The sequence below is a fragment of the Battus philenor genome, unplaced genomic scaffold, assembly GCF_028537555.1.
Source record: "Battus philenor isolate CCGP_79_NKW_IND1 unplaced genomic scaffold, ilBatPhil1.0.hap1 SCAF_7, whole genome shotgun sequence".
NCBI classification, from domain to species: domain Eukaryota; kingdom Metazoa; phylum Arthropoda; class Insecta; order Lepidoptera; family Papilionidae; genus Battus; species Battus philenor.
In genome coordinates this window covers 8,693,114-8,712,514 of record NW_027181737.1, presented here as the reverse complement: position 1 = coordinate 8,712,514, position 19,401 = coordinate 8,693,114, and the positions used below count along the sequence as shown (strand labels likewise).

At 32.0% G+C, this 19,401-nt stretch overlaps 2 protein-coding genes across 8 annotated transcripts; one reads left to right on the top strand and one right to left on the bottom strand.

The window, feature by feature from the left end:
* Positions 1–647: 647 nt before the first annotated feature.
* Srrm1 (Serine-arginine repetitive matrix 1) lies at positions 648–14,747 on the top strand. Of its 7 annotated transcripts, none has more exons than XM_068774785.1 (15): positions 648–931; positions 2,223–2,312; positions 2,563–2,685; positions 3,569–3,739; positions 4,645–4,766; positions 6,033–6,136; positions 6,465–6,606; positions 7,997–8,091; positions 8,793–8,828; positions 9,443–9,545; positions 10,230–10,346; positions 10,820–10,894; positions 12,023–12,151; positions 13,028–13,149; positions 13,230–14,747. In XM_068774785.1, exons 1-15 carry the CDS (start codon positions 917–919, stop codon positions 14,600–14,602), a joined length of 2,817 nt encoding a protein of 938 aa, XP_068630886.1. In that variant the 5' UTR covers positions 648–916; the 3' UTR covers positions 14,603–14,747. The 7 variants fall into 7 exon arrangements, with proteins under 7 accessions (XP_068630886.1, XP_068630885.1, XP_068630888.1 ...); XM_068774784.1 differs by having other exon boundaries at positions 649–931; positions 6,447–6,606; XM_068774788.1 differs by lacking the exons at positions 648–931; positions 2,223–2,312 and adding exons at positions 2,881–2,967; positions 3,157–3,321 and having other exon boundaries at positions 2,598–2,685; positions 6,447–6,606.
* Positions 14,748–16,018: 1,271 nt separating this feature from the next.
* Positions 16,019–18,696, bottom strand: LOC137931239 (heterogeneous nuclear ribonucleoprotein A2 homolog 1-like). The gene is made up of 3 exons (XM_068774662.1): positions 18,602–18,696; positions 16,763–16,925; positions 16,019–16,589 (listed from the first exon to the last, which is right to left on the bottom strand). The coding sequence occupies exons 2-3, from the start codon at positions 16,923–16,925 to the stop codon at positions 16,141–16,143; spliced, it is 612 nt and encodes a 203-aa protein (XP_068630763.1). The 5' UTR covers positions 18,602–18,696; the 3' UTR covers positions 16,019–16,140.
* Positions 18,697–19,401: the final 705 nt, after the last annotated feature.

Below are 19,401 nucleotides of genomic sequence, written 5' to 3'. Positions count from 1 at the left end.
ACAATAAATTAAAAGTGAAACTTTAATGATCAAATTATAACACTTTACTACTTTCTAGAAATTCTATTTGATGATTTGAATTTGAGCGGCATTAATAATTCATGGAATATTATTCCTTTTAATTCCTAACAATAAAATATTAATATAATACTAATATATATTATTCAATTTACACGACGTAAGTTTTATTAACTAAAATATAACTAAAGAACAACGTAGTTCAATTAATTCAGTGTTGTGAAGGTTCTTCATTTCTTCAAGACGATAGTTGCATTCGTTATCTGAAAAATATTCAATTTTTCCCAAGGCACAATAGAATAAATGCTTGGTTTTTATCGGCAAAATAACCACTGTAATAAAATCCATTGCGTCTAAAAGCGTCTTTCAATATAATAAAATATCCTATCATTTAAACATAATTAACAATGATTTTTTTAATATTGTGTATATGATTTATTAATATTAACTAAGTAAAAAGGAAAGAAGTAAAATTTGATTTCCTGTCATTGATTGATGGCCCTAGAATTATTTTCAACTTTTGTTTTATTTATTTTGACCACGTATGATATCAGCACAAAAGAAAACAGGCGTAGATGTCTATTAATGTAATTGTATATTGATTTTTAGTCACCCTCCCCTACCCGCCTAGAAGAACGCGTGGAAGCCATCTTGTTTTCAATATGGAGGTTGGACACATTTCTGGAGGCGTTGTGCTTGCATTATTCCGTGAATTTTAAATTTAAACAAAATGGAATTACATTTTGGGCCACTTAAGTAATTAATGTTAATGGTTACAAAGACTATTATTATTTTTGGTTATTTAGTAGGTCAGTTAATTTGAAGGGGTATTACACCTCTCGAAGGCTTCATCGAAGCCGTCGCTTCGGATTTTATCGATTATATACATTATTCAAACATGATGATGTACACGGTAAGAAATTTTGTGTGATTTTCTATTGTTTTATTTGAATAATGATATACAATATCAACATGATAAATTTACACATGTATTTTTACTATCATCCTAAGTGTTAATTGTCTAAGGTATAGAAAAGTAATACATATCACATCCTTTTAAATAATTTTTACTACGTGAAATTAAGATTATTTTTACGGCTTACTAAGGACTGCATGTATATATATGTATATGCAATAAAACTATCTGATTGGCAGTAGTTATATTTTAAACGCGTTATATTTTCATTTACAGAATAGTAAAATTATGACTAAATAGAATTTTTGATTAAATGGTGTTTTAAGTTTAGCATTTACCAGTGGCGTAGCTAGGGGGTGGCGAGCGGGGCGGCCGCACCAGGCACCACAAGCAGGGGGGGCACCAAAGCTGAAAATAATTTTTTTTAATTTTTTTTTAAATGATGAATAATGAAATGTTAAAAGAAAAATGAAAACCATAATTTAAAGTAAATAACATAAAAAGAATATCGAATTTTACTATTTTTGTGCTAAAAAAGTTGTTAAATAATATGAAGATTAAAAAAAAAGTAAACCGTTACAAATTATAATATACACAGTGTTTAAGCTTTTCATTCGCAAAACACATAAAGTGTTTTTTAAAAGGGCCCTAAATGACAAAATAATAAATTATTACATTATTGTAAGATTGTCATTAAATATAAATAGATTAAATAATCTTGCAATAATGTCAATAGAACATGAACTAGTCGACACTATTGATTTTGAAAATGTGATTATTGACTTTGCAGGCCAAAAGGCGAGGAATGTTCGTTTTTAAATTTTCCCAATAAATTTTATTAAGATCTCATGTTATTTTATATATATTTATTATTATTTTGAAATTATTTAGACTCTTTGGGGGGGGGGGGGGCACCAAGCCACAATCTGCCCCAGGCCCCAAATACCATAGCTACGCCACTGGCATTTACAGGCCACAGACCAATTTTCTACACAAATTTGTGTATTTATTTCAGATTAAGATTAGCCATTATTAAAATCACTACATAATATTGTGAATGTTATTCAAGAACTTTTAATGGTTCTGAAGATCTCTTTCTTCTTTTTATCAATAAAAATAATTTGAAATTTTTATCTACATGTCACATTTAATTTTAACATGCTTCTTTAATACTTTTGAACTGTTAAAAATGTACATATAAACAAATTGAATAAACTACAACCAATAATAAACAGATTTTTCATGTTGTCATAAACTAAAACACAGTTTATTTTTTGGATATTTACAGGGAACTAGTACTGAGCAGGATACTCGCTTCAGTGACAAGGAGAAGAAGTTGATGAAGCAGATGAAATTTGGTGATTGTTTGACTCAACAGGTAATTATGTTTAATCAACATTTTACAACTATTTCATTATATTAAGTAAGGAAAATTGTTTAGTCTAATTTAGCATTAACACCATATTTGGTTAAACTAATGAATCCAATTCACTCTAAAAAATGAAAAAAATACTTATTATTGGTATCATACATTCTTATTGATGGTATCTAAGAATGGAACAAAACTAGAACAATTTGAAGAATTTTAAAAAAAGGTCAAGGTTTAACAAATATTTAACAAATAACAGGTGGACATGTCCAAGGTGAAGCTTGATGTGCTGAAGCCATGGATTACCCAGAAGATCACTGAAATATTGAAGATGGAAGATGATGTAGTCATTGATTATGTCAACAATCAACTTGAAGAGAAGGTGATTAAGGCCAAATTTTTTTTTATTCATAATTCGTAATACAGGAATGTAATCATTGCAGTTTCTTTGCAGTCAATATTTATGAAAAAAGAAATATTTTGGTAATTGGGGTAGCTGTATTAAAGAAACTGCAATTGAATTTTGTTATATGTATATTGATTGCGTATGGATATTTTTATGGCCCCCACCGGTTAGCGCGCCGCTGCCGCCGCCGCCAGCCGTCGCCAGCCGTCGCAGCGCGTCGCGGCCCACTCTTACGGACGCCCTTAGCATTCTGAATCGGTATTTACGGGGAAATTACTTAATGATAATATAAAACCATAAGAGATGTGGTGATATTTGCTTGAAGTGTATATAGGAACTTCAGAACGACCAGAAGACGTTAAGAGCAATTTGACTCGTGACGGGGAAGCCTCGTTCGTTAGGCTTTGCGTTCAGCATAATGTGGTTGTGTTCGCAAACCCCTTACAGATGCAAGCGTTTGAAGAGTGAAGGGAGAAATGTATGCTGGCTACGTGTAATCTTCGCGGCGTAGCTGAGCTTCTATCCCGGCGCCGTGCGCGGCGGCGAGTTCTTGCTGCTGTCGAAGACTTCAGCTTCGCAGCTGTACCAGCAACATCTCTGTTAAATTACGATGTACATAGCTTTCGCTTCCCTACACGAGTCATATTGATGCCTTTTGAAATACACATTATATTTCTCTTAAACTGGCGCTCTTAACGGCTTTCGAATATCTTTTTGTCTATATCGATATATACAAGTATCCATTGAACATGATAGAGAGGGGAAATCCTTAACCACTGACAGGTATATTACTATTTTCTTTGAATAGCTTAATAATAAGATTATGTTTTCTTTCCCGATCCGTATCCTCGGCTCCTAGTTCCCTTGTCCAAAGAAAATGCAGATCAATTTGACGGGATTCCTGAACGGCAAGAACGCGCGGCTGTTTATGGGGGAGCTGTGGGAGTTGCTGCTCAGTGCTCAGGCCAGCGAGAATGGGATACCAGAGTCTTTCACTCAGCAAAAAAAAGAAGAGATAAAAAAGAGAATGGTGAATATTAAAATAAAATAAAATTTTACTTTTATTTTTAATTAATACAAAACTAATTTCGCAGATATTTTTGGTGATAATGCGAATTTAGATTTTTTAGAGAACTAACTTTCACAATAAATAAATTATTTCTAGTAGTCTATTCAAAGACTGTTTGCTAATATTAACATTGAAAAATTAACAAGATAAGCATTGTCCTCTATTGATACAGACTACTCTTTTATTGAACCAAATATTTCATGTCCATTAAAAAAGAAGTTTTTATTTTTAAATTCTTAATTAAAAAAACTCTTTCTTATACCATTTTTTTACATTAATCTTGATAAATGCTATAAATTTAATATATTAGTTTTAAATTGTTAAAATCTTATAACGTGCCTATAATATCGAGCAATAATCTGAGTCTTGTTGCCATGCTAATAAACCTAAAACCTGAAACTGGTTATTGTTATTTTTAAACTGATAGAAAAAAATACTAACTATAAAACGCTTTTCTTGAGGCAATAGAGAGTATTCCTGTAATAAAAAACATTTTTAACAATGTGTCAATATAACTTTATTTGAAAGTCACTATGGTTAGAGTAATCATCTTTGTCATGTTAACCGATAAACGTCCTTTGCAAGGCATAGACCTTCCAAAAAATCGCCACGATGACCGCTCTAGCGCTGTCCGCTTCAAGTGACCTGATGTGTCTGACTGTGTCATTGGTCCATATTGGGGGGTGTGCCCTCGCCGCGTCTACTAGATCGTCACTTTTCGAGAAACTTTCAACCCCAACGGCCGTCGATTGCACTAGCGAGGCTCATCGCTCACTGCCACATCAGATCAGTAATTCTTCGAGCTCGAAGGTCAGCGGACCTTAGTTCTGGTCCTGTGAAAGTATAGTGGTAATTTGTTGTCACAGGAGGAGCAGAAGGATAAAGAGAAGGATCGTCGCCGGTCTAGGTCGCGGTCGCGCAGCCGTCGCCGATCTCGCGAGCGTCGCCGTTCACGCTCAAGGTCCCGTGATCGTTCTGCTGACAGGAAGTTAGTATAAAAATCGTTGTTATAGGGCTTCATTTCAGTTCAATGGTACTAGAACTACTTGAATTTCATAAAAAGTGTAAATATCTTTGTTAGGGTCGATTTCTTTTGGGGCATACTTAACGTCCACAAATAAAATAAATCATGATAGTTCATATTATAGTTCATGTTTTAGGGTGGTACTGAATATTAAGGTTACAACACCAATAATTCTGAGAATCTCAACATTCAACACATGGGGACCATATGCAACCCATTAACCACTTTGTTGCCGCCCATGCAAAAATTATAGCCATTCCACTTGACGTCACATTGCAGCCATTAAGTAGCGGAAGGCAGGGGAATTGTTCAAGTGAACACAATCTAAACAGAATTGTTAAACTATGAGCAATGTAGTCACTCTATTGTTTAATTGTGTATATAATGAATGTAAGGTGCTCAAGCTATGTTGCAAACATAATCATAATTCATCCATCACAACTACAATTTAAAAAAAACCTGAGTTGTAAATTTGATTTGCAATCTGATATACAAAAAGATTTTGTTTAGCATGGAGATATTATAAAGCTGTGGTGGATTTTATTTTTATGTATTACCAAGCAACCTTACCTCAGTAAATCTAATTTAAGAAAAGTGCTAACTTGGTACGTTTCTTCAAAAATTTAAGTACAAACTTCAAAGAATTTAAAAAAATGCGTGTGCATGTTGTCAAAGCCTTCCAAACAATCATGAACAATGCCCTACCTGTTTTTTTAAGCAGAATGTTTAACCGCTTAAAAAATTAAATAGTAGTACTAATAAATATGACAGAAAATTAAAAAAAACGTGTTTATGTACATGAAATGCGGTCACTGTCCTAATAACATTTTGGCTGTTATATGAAAAGGTTGGGTTTGATTCATTGATGTAAATGATGTTTTAGGAAGTGCAGGTCCATGTTGAACTGACCATGTCTTTTGTGTAATTATACTTTGTGTGTATGTATGTTTAGTGAACTCCTTAAATACATTTACAAGTATTTCTTACTTTTATTCATACATGTCAGCCAATAGACGCGTACTGTAAAGCATAGCATGCCCTAAAGATCGCCACAATGACCAGTTTTGTGGTACCCTAACGCATTTTTCATTTGCATAAATATAATTTCAAAGCTAAATAAAAACAATAGAAACATGTACATGTACAGAAATTTGATTTTTTTTTAATTTTACATCATTTGGGTGTTGTAGGTCATGAAGTAGTAAGTCTATAGAGAAAATATTTTTTCAGACATCGCAATGGGGGAAGTCCCCGTCGGTCAAGACGACGCAGCCGAGAAAAGAGTCAATCAAAACCTTCAAATGTCGATGACATTAAATTACCAGAGCCTAAAGGTATTTAAAAAAATATTTACCACATTTCCATAACAAATATTATTAAATCAATTCTCAATAATATTGAGTATGGTCTATATTGTAAAAACATGTCATGTCATGTGACCAACTAATATTTTTTATGACAGTAATAATTTCATATTTTGCTATCTTTTGTTTCTCTGAATTTATCCTAAAGAGTTGTTTCAGTTAAAACTATTTCCTAGAATAAAAATACAGATTTTTTATAACAGACTGTTGCTAATTAAATATGAGTTTTAAACAATTGCATATGAACCCATTTTTATTTACTTTCATCCATTTATTAAAGAAAATGGCAAATCACCAGAGAAGAAAGAAGAAACTGAGAAGCCAGAAGATAGCCATAACTCATCAGCTGAAATAGTGAAAGAGGATAAGATAGAAGGCCCATCAACAGAAGAGAAGCCTGTTGAAGATGGTCATAAGTCTAGATCAGCATCTCCAGATAAGTATGTGAATTATCTATTGAAGAATAATAAAAATCTATGTTTACTTAAAAATATTAAAACATGTTACTTGTATTCATAATTAATTGTTAGACATATTAGATAAAAGTTCAAGACTGCCTCCATCCAAGAAGGAAAATCAAATAATACTTGTAATAAAAAGCAAGAGCTTTAATTGCCACTTAAAATACTTGCTGTATGCACAACACTTCTTCGGCACCAAGTGAACTTCGAAGTTCATATTATAGTGATAATTTAAAAACTGCCAGTCGTATTTTAATGGTACTTATTTTAGTTTAAAGGTAGTTACAAACACAACAGCTGGCTTATTGCAGGTTAATGCGCGAGCAAAGCTATAGATTTCAAGTATTTCTTAAACTTCTCTTTGAAGAACAAGCTATCTGGAAGATTACATAAACATGTGGCGACGTGTCCGAGAAAAACAAATTAACAACGCAAGGGACATCGTTGATTATAGAATTTGTTCTCGCTTAGGCATCGGCGGAATTGCTGCTCGCCAGATTTCTAGGATTAGACAAGCGGATTTCCAAAATCGATTCAAGGCGAATCACTCTCCATTAGAAATAGTCCTAAAATCGACACCTGACAAATTCAATACATAGTCTAATTTTATTTTTTAAAAAAGAAGTTCCGATCGAATATACCTTTGCTAGGCTTTTAGAAAATAAATATAATATGTAACATTTTGTAGAGTCAATTCAGTACTAGAGTCAATTCAGTTGCATTTGAGTGCAGATTGAGACTTTTGATTATTTGTTTGTATTGCTAGGTGAAAAGATGATTATTTTCCTTGTAACAGATTATTATGTTATGGACAAAAGTCTTTGTCAAATTCAAATTAATGATAAATGAAGGTTCAGATTTGGCTTTATTTTGTGTAGAATGAGTGTCACTGCTATTTTTCGCATTATTTTATTTTAATATCTTCACCAGTATATGCATGAGCTCTGACTACAGTGAACTCCTTGAATACGAATAGGAAGCTACAACAATCCTAAATTTCAGTTGACAAAAAAAAAGAATCTATAACGGTCAACATAATTTATGGCTTTACCGGCCAAGGACTGGGCTGTGAACTTTATTATTGGTGTTAGAAAACACCTTAACAGGAAGATAACTGAAAGTATTTATAAAAAGAGTACCATTTACAAAATATTTAATCACCATGATATAATATGCAGAAGAGGTGCTCTATAGCTTCATAGCCATGAAACTTACTAACAGTCTTAAACATTGGGTTGGCTGTGTGTTTATATATAGTAGAAATAAAAAGTTATAATATCCACCAATTATTTTGATAAGTTGTTACTAAGCAGTGTTGAATGTTTTTTTGTATAAGCCCAACCAGTCTTGAACATATTTGTATTGTAAGGTCAACTGGAGCAGTTCAAAATGAAGTTGAAGTGAAGGCACCCGAGAAAACGCGCCATTCATCAAGTGAACGGCGCTCATCTTCTGCTTCTTCTCGTAAGTTCTATTATTATTATCCTTTATTATTTAGTTTTATTCAACCTAGTAATTTTCTAGATCAGCAGGTACTTTACTTTTTTCCCCATAGACCACTTTCAAAATTAAGATGGTTCGAGTGGACCCTTTGCAGCTATATTTGTAATATTTCCCCAAAACTCCAAAAAAATGTGAAGACTAAATTTGCGTTACAGCTGAGTTTCAACCAAGAACTAGGTTTCGAAAAAAAAAGTGTGCGTTAATTGGTTAGTTAATTTTGCTGTGAGTGATAAAAAAGTTTTTCTATCAAACTTAATGTTGTACTCAAGGAATATTCAATTTTTACAAGTAACAGCTGCTGAGTTTCTCAAAATATTATCTGCTAACATTTTAGGTTTTTATTATCAAAAGCGGATAAATTTTAGTGCTCCTCAAATTAGGAACCCCTGTTTTTTTGCCACGCCAGCGGGGACCCAGTGGAGTTTCCTTTAAAACCCTGTGGTGTGGTTCACCTGGACCACTTGGTGTACAAAGTTACCTATATATGTTACCTGTTTGTTGATTATTGCAACTAGTACATTTATATGAGATAAAATATTGATAATTAATAGGGAAATTTCATGTAGTTATGAAAACATATTATAAATGCTTTTTGTAATAAAATTGGTTTTTAGACCTTTGGACAAAATAATATTTGAATTTTTTTTTGTATTACAAACTAGCGGTCAACACTGGGGAACACTGGGTACCGACCACTAGTAAGTTTTAAATTCATAAAAATGTTAAAACTTTTCAAATGTTTTCCTGTCCTTTGCACGCTGTGTTATTTTTTAAGAATTTGTACTTGATGCTTGAATATAAACTTTTAAAACATAAAATTATATTACATGTTTGTGTATACAAAAGCCACTTTAATTATAATTAGAAATTGTACTAAATCGATTCAAACTCTTGTGGAATTTTCGGGTAATAAGCCAAATTTCAAAAAGAATTCAAATTCTTAATCATAATATTTACAATAGGGGGTGTAAGAATATTTTGCTATTAATAATATTCATGAGTTTTAAAGAAATGTAAACTCATTGTTCAAGCTTAGTTTGAGACAAGCTTCCATAGTGGTTTTCAATTGGTAGCTAATGTTTTGTCAAATAAAACTTAGCTATAAAATACTTGAAAAGTTCCAGTTGTTTAATATTCAACTTTTACATTCTTTATGTATTACTTTATTATTTACATTTGAGTTTTTATTAAAATTTAAAATGAAGGTATACCATTAAATTTGTTCTTTCATATTTTTCCTCAAAAATGTTGTACAAATAAATTATATAAAATATGAATTTAATTTTTTTTGGCATTTAAAACCTTGTTATAGATGGCAGTGCAAAAAAACGTTCGTCTCATAAGAAGCGTCAATATCGTTCCAATCGAGATTCATCAACAAGTGTCAGTCCAAGACGCAGTTCACGCAGAGAGAGGTAATATTGTTAAAACATATTTGAAAAAAATATTTTATTTCATAAGTAATAAAAATATATAACTGTATATATAAACGCCGCATATGAAGAATGTTTGCAGTAATACTATACATGTGTATACATATACACATTTGAATGTTTGTGGATGTATGTGCATTACGTGCATTACGTGCACAAATTATGATGTACTTATGTACGTAGATAATGTCTCCAGATGTTAGTTAGCAGCAACCTAAAATCTCCTAGATAAATAGATTTGCTGAGTTTTTGTTTTGAAATTTTGCCTAACGCCCCGTTCCGAAGAAAAATTTTTTGAGGTCCTGGTGGTCCTTGTGATTTTTTTTTCAGAAATTTTCTGTGAGTTCTTACAGGCTCAAAATAAATTAGACTAATACTAAAAGTTAGTTATAAAATAAAACTCTTATAATTTAATAGATTCTTTATGTGGGGTGCCAGGTTCATCAAAGCGTCGTGTGTAGTGGAATCGGGTACGGCGCTCGGGGCTTACGTAATACTCGGGGGGAGGTTTAAGGAAATTTTTTGCAATGGATTTAACCACCAAACTTAAAATGAAGGCAAAAAGGCATCGATCAAAATGACCCATAAGTGTGAAGGAACCTTTTCCGCAATTTATTACATTATTAAATTTGTTGTGTATATCAATTATATATCAATTATGTTTAGGAGCAAATCTAGACGCCGCAGCCGTCGCAGGTCACTTGATCGTCGTGAAAGAGAACGCGAACGTGAAAGGGAGCGCGAAAGGGAACGTCGCCGACGTGAAAGAGACAGACGAGAGAGGTAACAATGCTTAATTTTCTTAACTTTGAAATATATTGATTTTCGATCTATTATAGGTTACAATATTTTATGAGTGTTGCTGATGGCATTATACAAGTAATTTTGTTTTATACCAAACTATAATTTGTATTAATTTTCAATAACTTAATTATTCCAAACTATGGAATTTTGGCACTTAACGATTTTAACAAATTTTATAAATAAGTATAATAGGCTCACTTCATAAAATTTCAAGCATGTGTTAATGTTATACGATTTATGAAGTTTTTTTAAAGGTAAATAATATGGTATAAAATAAAATTTGTCTGATTGGCATAAGTAATACATTAGTGATTTAGAGTAGCTTTACAGTTTTGCAAGTTTCCACTGTTACATTAAAGTAGATTTAGTTATATAAAAGGATTGCTAGAGATTTTATTATTTTCTTTAGGAATTTTATGCACAGTATTTCTTTAATGCCTTTTTCTAAAAAGGTCCCGAGAGCGTCGTCGATCGCTTGAAAGACGTAGACGTTCTCGTTCGCGCTCTCGACGACGTTCAAGAGACAGGTAATATTTACGTTTCAAGTTCTTATGCTTTTTGCCTTTTTTTGCTTTCGTTTATTATAAGTCACTTTATCATTTTTTTTATTTATAATCCATTAGCTACTAAATGATTTTTTATCATCAAACATTGGCACTTTAAAAAAAAACTAACTAGATATCCTGACTAGGGACAGTTTGTAGAGAAGACATAATTTTATAGCACAAGTTGACGAGCGCCAGTGTGATATTCTTTCAATATCTCTCTGAGCATCGCAGTTCTAGAATATCACTTGTGCTAAAATCGATTGATATGTTTCACAAGTAATTATATGGTATTTCAAAAACAACAAGTGAAGATGTGTTCAATATTAACATTTTTTATTGAATACTAATAAATATTTTGGTTACTTAGCTACATATATCAAAACTGTCTCTCCAATATAACCAACTACTAACTTTAACAATTGGATGATTTAGTCCTTTTTTCTGGCTGTTCATGATCACTTTATTAAGGTTGTAATGTCCTAATAATATGCATACTGCCATATATTGCTGTCATTATTTGTTATAATGATACATAACATCTGTATCATTACTGTATTCATGCTATATTGTAGGGCATATTTTTATACCCTAGTAGGTAGATTTATCATTATATTTTTTTACTACTCAACTGTTACATGATTTTGATATCTGTAAAGATCATACTAAATCTCTAAATTTCTTTTATTCTTAGTGTATCACTTGCTTATTTTTCATCTTTTCATATTATTTTGGGCTAATATTTCAAGAGGCATAACTATTGGCTTTTTACTACTACATGAACAAACCACTTGATTACATGTTCCTTCCATAAACTTAATCATAATGTTTTTAAATATGTATAAATAATGTGTAATATATGTAATAAATGTAAAATACACATATATGAGTGCAAACAGTGAATAGTAATAATGCACAAGAATGTTATAATTTCTTATTGAGATAAAAGTTTCTAAAGTTAAAGTACTAACAGTATTTTTTGACATATATTAATCTGTTTGTTAGTATTATTTAATATACAGCTTTGTTACTTAATGTAGATATGGACAGATTGCATATTATTTTAAGACGTGTTGTTATTTTTCATGAATAATTGTTATTATTCGTTAGGTCTCGAGACCGCCGTCGTTCTCGTTCACGCAGACGTTCTCGGTCACATCGTCGTTCGGGGAGGCGCTCTCGTGATCGTCGTTCCAGGGATCGTCGATCTAGAGATCGCCGTTCTAGGGATAGATCAAGGTAAATAGCATGCTGTATTTCTGTTGTTAAAATTGAAATTTAAGATGTGATCTGTGGTCACACAATCATTGGAAGCTGTAATTTTTTTCCAATGCTATATAATTAACCTCTTGGCCTACAAAATTCGTGCCAATTTTGCGAGACATAGTTTTAAAAAAAATGGGTAGCGCGTCGAGCCATTTAACTGTTCAATCACACGTATATTTCAGTGCAACGAAAAGAATTAATTAAAACATACAATTTTTTTTAGATGTCTTTCTTGGTACACAATTAAAATCAATTGATCAGTTGACAAAAATAATTTATTATTTCAAAATAGATAATGAATCAATAGCAATATATAAATGAATACTTACTTAATTAAATAAAAATTAGTAGTCTTCAATTGTAAGGTATCTTTTAAAACAATGACGCGTTGCGTTACATATACCATGTCATTTCTTACATTCGCATTTTCACATCTTTTTTTGTGTTTCGTACATACTTTGCAAGATTTTTACCATTGGCGTAGAATCTGTTTTGTATAGTGACCCCAATGTTGGGCTTGTAGCCTCATTAGTATATCTCCATTCAATAATGTTTCTTGTCTTTTATAATTATGTAATGAGATGGTTAGCAATAACTCTAATCGCTTTTTAAAATTGTAGACGGCATTTTATGTACAAATTCCTAACCATGAATCTGACTTGTGACTTGTTTATGGCTCAAATTCTTTACCACAAGTCTGACTCGTGGTTATAGGCCAAAGGGGTAACTATTTTTAGCAGTAAATTGATATTAAAAGTGAAATTAAATCATTTAAAAATAACAAAACAATTACCGATTAAAGTTATTATTTGCTATTATGATGTTACTAAAAACTACAAAATGTTGTAGGGAGAGAAAGTCACGAGACCGCACTAGGGACAGGAGATCTAAGGAAAGAAAGTCTCGCGAAAGAAGATCCAGTGACATAATTAAAGAACGGCTGGAAAAATCAGTGTCTATTCCGAGAAAAGGTAACGATTATCTTTGATTATTGTTAAGGAGTAGTCTAATATGTAGAAAGTTTATTAAAGTAAATCGTTTTATTTTGCAGAAAACATCGAAAAATTACAAAAGCCTCTGGAGCGTAACTCTATCCCGCCCGAAAGGAACTCGAAAGACCATATTTCGAGTACAAGTCGAGAATCATCTGTTGCAAATGACAAATCCGCTACTGTTAATGATAGTGGTGAGGTTAAGCCAGCAAATTTATCAGATGATGATGACAGAGAAGATTTTATTCCCATTCCTACTTTAAGGGAATATTCAAAGAGTTTATCACGTACTCCATCACCTTTTCTTCGGAAACATGAAATTGAAAATAATAAAAAATCTGACAGATCTGCAGATGATGCTTCAGGAAAAGAACAGAATGAAGATGATAGCAAGGTTCAAGAAGCCAAAAAATCTAAACGTAAAGCTCACCAATCAGACAGTGAAAGTGAAACAAGTGAAGAAGTTACTAAGGCTAAGAGCAAGCAGAAGCTTAAGAGGAAGGAAAAAGCTACCTCAAAGAGAGCTAAAAAAGCTAAAAAAGAAAGCTCTTCCAGTGACAGTGATTCCGAAGATTCTTCTTCTAGTGATTCTGAAGAGGATAGGAAGAAAAAGAGTAAGAGAAGTACCAAGAAGAAATTGGCGAAAAAATCTAAAAAGAAGCGTGCTCGATCTTCTAGTTCAGAATCAAGTTCTGAAGAAGAAGTTAAACACAAGAGTTCAAAAACAAAACAAAAGAACATTCCAGAGGAGTCTGACAGCGAGAAGAAGTCTAAGAAAAAGAGCAAAGATGCTAATATTGAACATACAAAAGCTGAAAAGGCTGAAATTAAACAATCAAAAACAAAAAAAGCTGATAATTCTGAGGATTCTCATGACGACAGTTCTGATAGTGATGCAAAGTCTACTAAGAAAAAATCTATTAAACATGACTCAAGCAGTTCAGAAAAAGAAATAAGACGCAAAAAATCTGAAACTGGAAAGGAGAAGGCCGTTTCTCCTGATAATAACAAGTCTCGCAAAGCGGAGGAAAAACCTGCCAAAATTAAGCATTCTGAAGAGACGAAATCTAAATCACGAGATGACAATGAGAAAAAAGCTAAAAAACGGGAAAAAGAAGATTCCTCTTCAGACAGTGATCAAGTAACTAAAAAGAAAGCCAGAAAGAAAGTTTCAGATTCCGATTCTGATTCTGACAGTGACGAGCCCAAAAAGTCCAAAAAAGCTAAGAAGCATAAGAAGCATTCTAAAAAACACAAGAAACACAAGAAACATAAGAAAGCATCAAAGAAGAAGGATGATTCTTCAGACAGTGAAGAAGCTGAAGAAGAGGAGGAAGAAGGGAAAGTTAATAATGAAGATTTGGAAAAAAAATTACGCGAAAGGGCGCTAAAGTCAATGAAAAAGCAAACTAGTGCATCTGGGTCCGAGTAGCAAATCCTTCTTTGATGGCTCATTATATCTTGTAAGTTTTTAATTTTCAATTTTACGATATGTAACAATTTTAACAGAAATGGCATATTTGATTGCAACTTGTATGTTCTGTTGATAGTAATAAAGTTATTAAACTATAACTAGTTTTTCAATTGAATGTAAGGCTTTGGTGACTTTTTATTAGTAGTCATCTGTTCTTTCAGAATTGTGTTAGATTACGTAAATAAAAATTACCTGTTATTTATATATACTACGAATATTACTTATACTTATTCACCTTTAACTCGCTAGGCGCGCCGCATCTACCGGCTTACGTTGCTAAAAATTAAAAGTTCTACACGATATTAATTTTTTGATAGATCTTCCCATGGCGGTTCCGTCTGTAATGGCGTACCCAATTCTTTGGTTATTTTGTTTGTAAGATAAATAGCACAGAATAACTGTGAACTAATAGTTTGTTAGATTTTGAGGTGTTTCAATTATGCTCCTATGTTGAGTCCCATTACAACAATTATAATCCAATAAGTGATCTGTAAGCTAAATTAGAAAAAAATTGTAATTGCATAACTGAAAACAAAGCACAGTTGTAACTCAGCAGGATAGCTAGGTCTCTTGTAAAAGATCATTAATTATGTTTTTTTTCATTATATTTATGACAATTCAAGATCGTAAAGAAAATAGATAGATACGTGTTGATAATTATATATTTTATTACATCTAGTAGGTATAACTATGTATCGCCTATATTGACTTTAAAATCTTTTTCACTGTGGTTGCATTTTAGTTGCGAATTTCACTAATAAAGACAGAACCTCTTGGTTGTAGTAATTTTTTTTATTTTCTCCTTGTATTAATTTACTAAAGGTAGGTAATTCATTACAAATTAGTGTGGTTGATCTAAAAGTGCAATATAGCAGCATTATTGGAGGACGGACTTCCAAAAGTTCTTGCTTATTTTCAGCTTTTTACTAGGCAATGGTTGATCAGTTGATCAGTATCTGTCTTTATACATAAGTGCCTAAGTTACATTATTTGAAATACATTCTGGAAGGCTAAAAGTGAAAAAAGTAGTCACTACTTAAATAAGTATTTTAAAATAAGTTTTAGCATCCAGACTAGTAAACTATTATCTCCCCATTAATTTGTATATGCAGCATTGATTAGTATATTTTACCAAGAGTTAAAAAAATTCAAATAATATATTATTCACGACAAATCCATTACAGAGTAAACCATTGCAATTTTTGTAGGTTAGAAGTTATGCAAGATTTCATTAAATCTTTTTATTCGGTAAAATTGCACTGTTGCGAATGCGATTTTGTTCCAGGCACCCTTTGATTACATTAATTTGTGAGAAAACGAAAATTTTTGTATTTTTTTAAATTAAAAGTGAAACACATAAAAATTATTAAATATTTATTTTATGACATTAAAAAAAAACTATTGTAAAAGTTAACTCGGATATAATTATCATAACATATTAATTACTTTGGAAACGACTTTGGTTCTTATATAAGGTATGCAATTTTATGGTGGTTTTATTTTTTAGAGTATCCTCTGTATCCCGTTACCAAGCTTGGGGTAATACCGCTGTAAACGTTGCTGTACCCGGGCCGCTTGTTGTAATAACCGTAGCCCAAATGATTTGAGCCCTGGTAGAAGGGATTATTATAACCATCATAAGAGTTTAAACCCCCATTGCCTCCATAACCTCCATAACCACCATTGCCTTCATACGCGCTTCCACTATATCCTCCATATGTTCTAAAACTCCCGTATTCTATATTATTACTGGGCCATGCACCCCCGTCATATCCTGTGCTAGGGAAAAAGCCTTCGTTCCCTACATATCCGGCATATCCTTTATTTTTATAATTGTATCCACCAATATTTGCATCATATTTGTCATTAATTACGCCAATGCCGGTGACACTGTATTCGTATCCACCAGGAGAAATTCCGCCCCAATCTGAGTACTGATGAGTATCTGAAAAATAACAAAATTGAACTTCAGTCTTTATAAACTCTTTCTAATGTAAAAAAAAATTTACCGCAGATACGTGAACTTTTGTCGGAGCCGAGTAAAAATATTATTGTAAATAAATCGAATATACAACAGCGTTTGTGACTACAATGTTAAAAATTACAGGTTATACGTACATGACGTTGCTGCTGCTTTTAAATCATCCTTTATCGGACTTTTTTGCTTTGATGGTCGATGCAAAGACAAGTTTTCAATATTTTCTGTTGGCAGCATCCCATTTAGTGGCGCAGCAATAGCACAACAAAATAATAATAACGTGGACAGTAAATTTAACATCATCTGAAATAAAATTTTAAAGAACTCAAATATATTTTTCATTCAGCAAAGTATTTTGCTGAAATTGATATATAAATATTACACGATTCGTAAAAACAGTCATCATCAGTCATCCTCGTACAAATACTCGTCCTTTGAAAATTATACTTAATAATATGCGAAGGTATTTTCATTCGCATCCGAGCATGGCCTTAAGTGTGACTCCTCAGACAATAATTGACGTTAGTCAGGCCATTCTCACGTAGTTTTGAACACGAAATACAGTCACTAATTCATTGCCACGGTTCAAGAACAGTTCAACCATTGTTTTCTATGATTTATCACATTCCAAGAACAGTGCCGAATTAGACTATGTTCACTGTGTCAGATTTCCTCAACGTTATATAATATTTAGTTTTCATTTTTTTTATTACAGAAAATTCTCGTATTTTGCAAGCGAGACACATTTAGCATTCGACTGTTGGTTGGCTAGTTGTTGACTGTTGGCAATTTTTTTATTTGAAAGTGGATATCAACGTCATTATAATTTTTGTAATTGATAAATGTTCGCGTTTGGTATTTCTGAAAGCGTTTGTTTAGTCTAGATCTCTATATGTACTAAGTAGGCTTTCGCGGGAGCCTCGGCGCGAGCGTTATGATGTTATTTCTCTGGATTCCTAATTCGCCTTTTTGTGTCGCCCAAGGGCATGCACTATGGTGCCTGGCTAAGTCCCCCAGGCGAGGATATTCGTTTGATCTCGCATTCGAGGCGTGTTTAACATTTCGATTTAAGAATACCTCAATTGGTTGCGAAAATAAGGATTTTAAATATTTATTCACGCATAACAGTTTAAGCTGCTATAAAAAATAATTATGATCTTTATTTGGCACAGCAACATAAAAATGGTTACTGCCGAAAGTTGCTAACTGCAAAGTTGTTACTATAACTATCGTTGCAGTGAATAGTGCCCAATCGCAAATGGTAACGTACATTTCTAGAAGTAGAAGCACTTTGGTTGAAAAGATAATGATGATGATTAAAATTTATTAAGAGCATTAAAAGATATTGAATTTTAATAAATATAAGTTACGAAAAATTAACACAATGAACAATGTATAATCAAAATTGTCAAGTTTTGTTTGGTTTTTAAAACAACAATTTTATTTTATCTTGTTTTGTAAGGTGACATAATTTACAAATAATTTATTATGTAGCTTAGGTAAAAAGTATAGAAAGTGCGCATCAAGTGCGGTAATGCGGGTATGATAAATGTGAAAATAATTTTACTACCTTGTGTGCTGCACCAGTGATATGCAATGCAGAAATGCATGCGGCGGTTATTGTGATTTTAATTTAATTATATCGGCAACTACAGTAGTGACAGAATTTTAAAAATTTAACAAAATTAACCTTTAAAATTAAATAGAAATTATATTCGTTTTTTGTAATTAGTTAAAACATTTTGCCATCACTTAGATATAGAAAATTTAATAACATAGCTTGTTACTAATATTAATTATTGTTTTATTTCCACAACAAAAAATAAACCTGTCTATTATGCATTTCAAGTTAAATAATTGCTTCTGATCATAATTACGTATAGCAGTGAAAAGAATTTTATGTTAAATAATTACATCAGTAATAATAAATACATCAAGTTTAGTAAAAAAAAAACAAAATTTAGAAAGGAATTACTCACTTTTGGACAAAATACTCAACAGTGTTATAAGGCACTAGTAGAGTCTTTAGGCGGGAGATGTGCTCTGCGTGCGTAGGCATGCGTCCGATCGTTTATAAACCGTGGGAGTTTTTGCTTATAATTGACAATGGTCTTCTCGGAGGTAATGAGTTCGTTTGTAGTCAGTCTGTCCTTCTACAAAGATACCATGACACTATCAAAAACAGACATAATGTCGTTCTGCAAACGGCTTCTTATCATTGTGCGCTAATGTTTTATAACTTCCTCATATTTTATTATAGCTTTGTAACGCTGAATGTGTTACATACATACATATACATGCATATATATATATATATATATATATTTATATACACATTTATATATATATTTATATATATTAATGTATATATATTATTTATATATGTATATATATTAGGTACAGGAAAAAGTCTCTTCGCAAAAAGTACATTACTTATATATTTTGCTACAAGTTCAAACAATTTGTAGCAAAATATCTTTGGATGTACTATTTGTGTCTGGCTGGTTTTTATGACATTAAAAAGGATACATTTAAAAAAGAAACAATTTTGTTTCGAGCAGTTCTTCATTTATTTATTTTTTCGATCAAAATACGTGAATTTAATGAAGGAATTTCTAAAATTATTGTAAAAAAAATTAGTGTGAAAAGTGGATCACATCAAATGCCGTTGCTAAAGGTTTATCAGGTTTCACAGAACATGGCAAAACTGTTTAACACGCAATAAGGCGATGGTTGTTCATGGTGTTAACAGTCAATATAAATTTGTGTAAATTTCAAT

What these genes read in the sequence shown, in the direction of transcription:
- Srrm1 (XM_068774784.1), top strand. An exon ending in GATCGTTCTGCTGACAGGAA is followed by an intron (nt 4,767 to 6,032) that starts GTTAGTATAAAA and finishes ATATTTTTTCAG; the next exon opens with ACATCGCAATGGGGGAAGTC. An exon ending in CGACGACGTTCAAGAGACAG is followed by an intron (nt 10,895 to 12,022) that starts GTAATATTTACG and finishes ATTATTCGTTAG; the next exon opens with GTCTCGAGACCGCCGTCGTT.
- LOC137931239 (XM_068774662.1), bottom strand. Translation starts at nt 16,925, where the DNA reads ATGATGTTAAATTTACTGTCCACGTTATTATTATTTTGTTGTGCTATT. An exon ending in AAAAGCAGCAGCAACGTCAT is followed by an intron (nt 16,590 to 16,762) that starts GTACGTATAACC and finishes GTTATTTTTCAG; the next exon opens with ATACTCATCAGTACTCAGAT.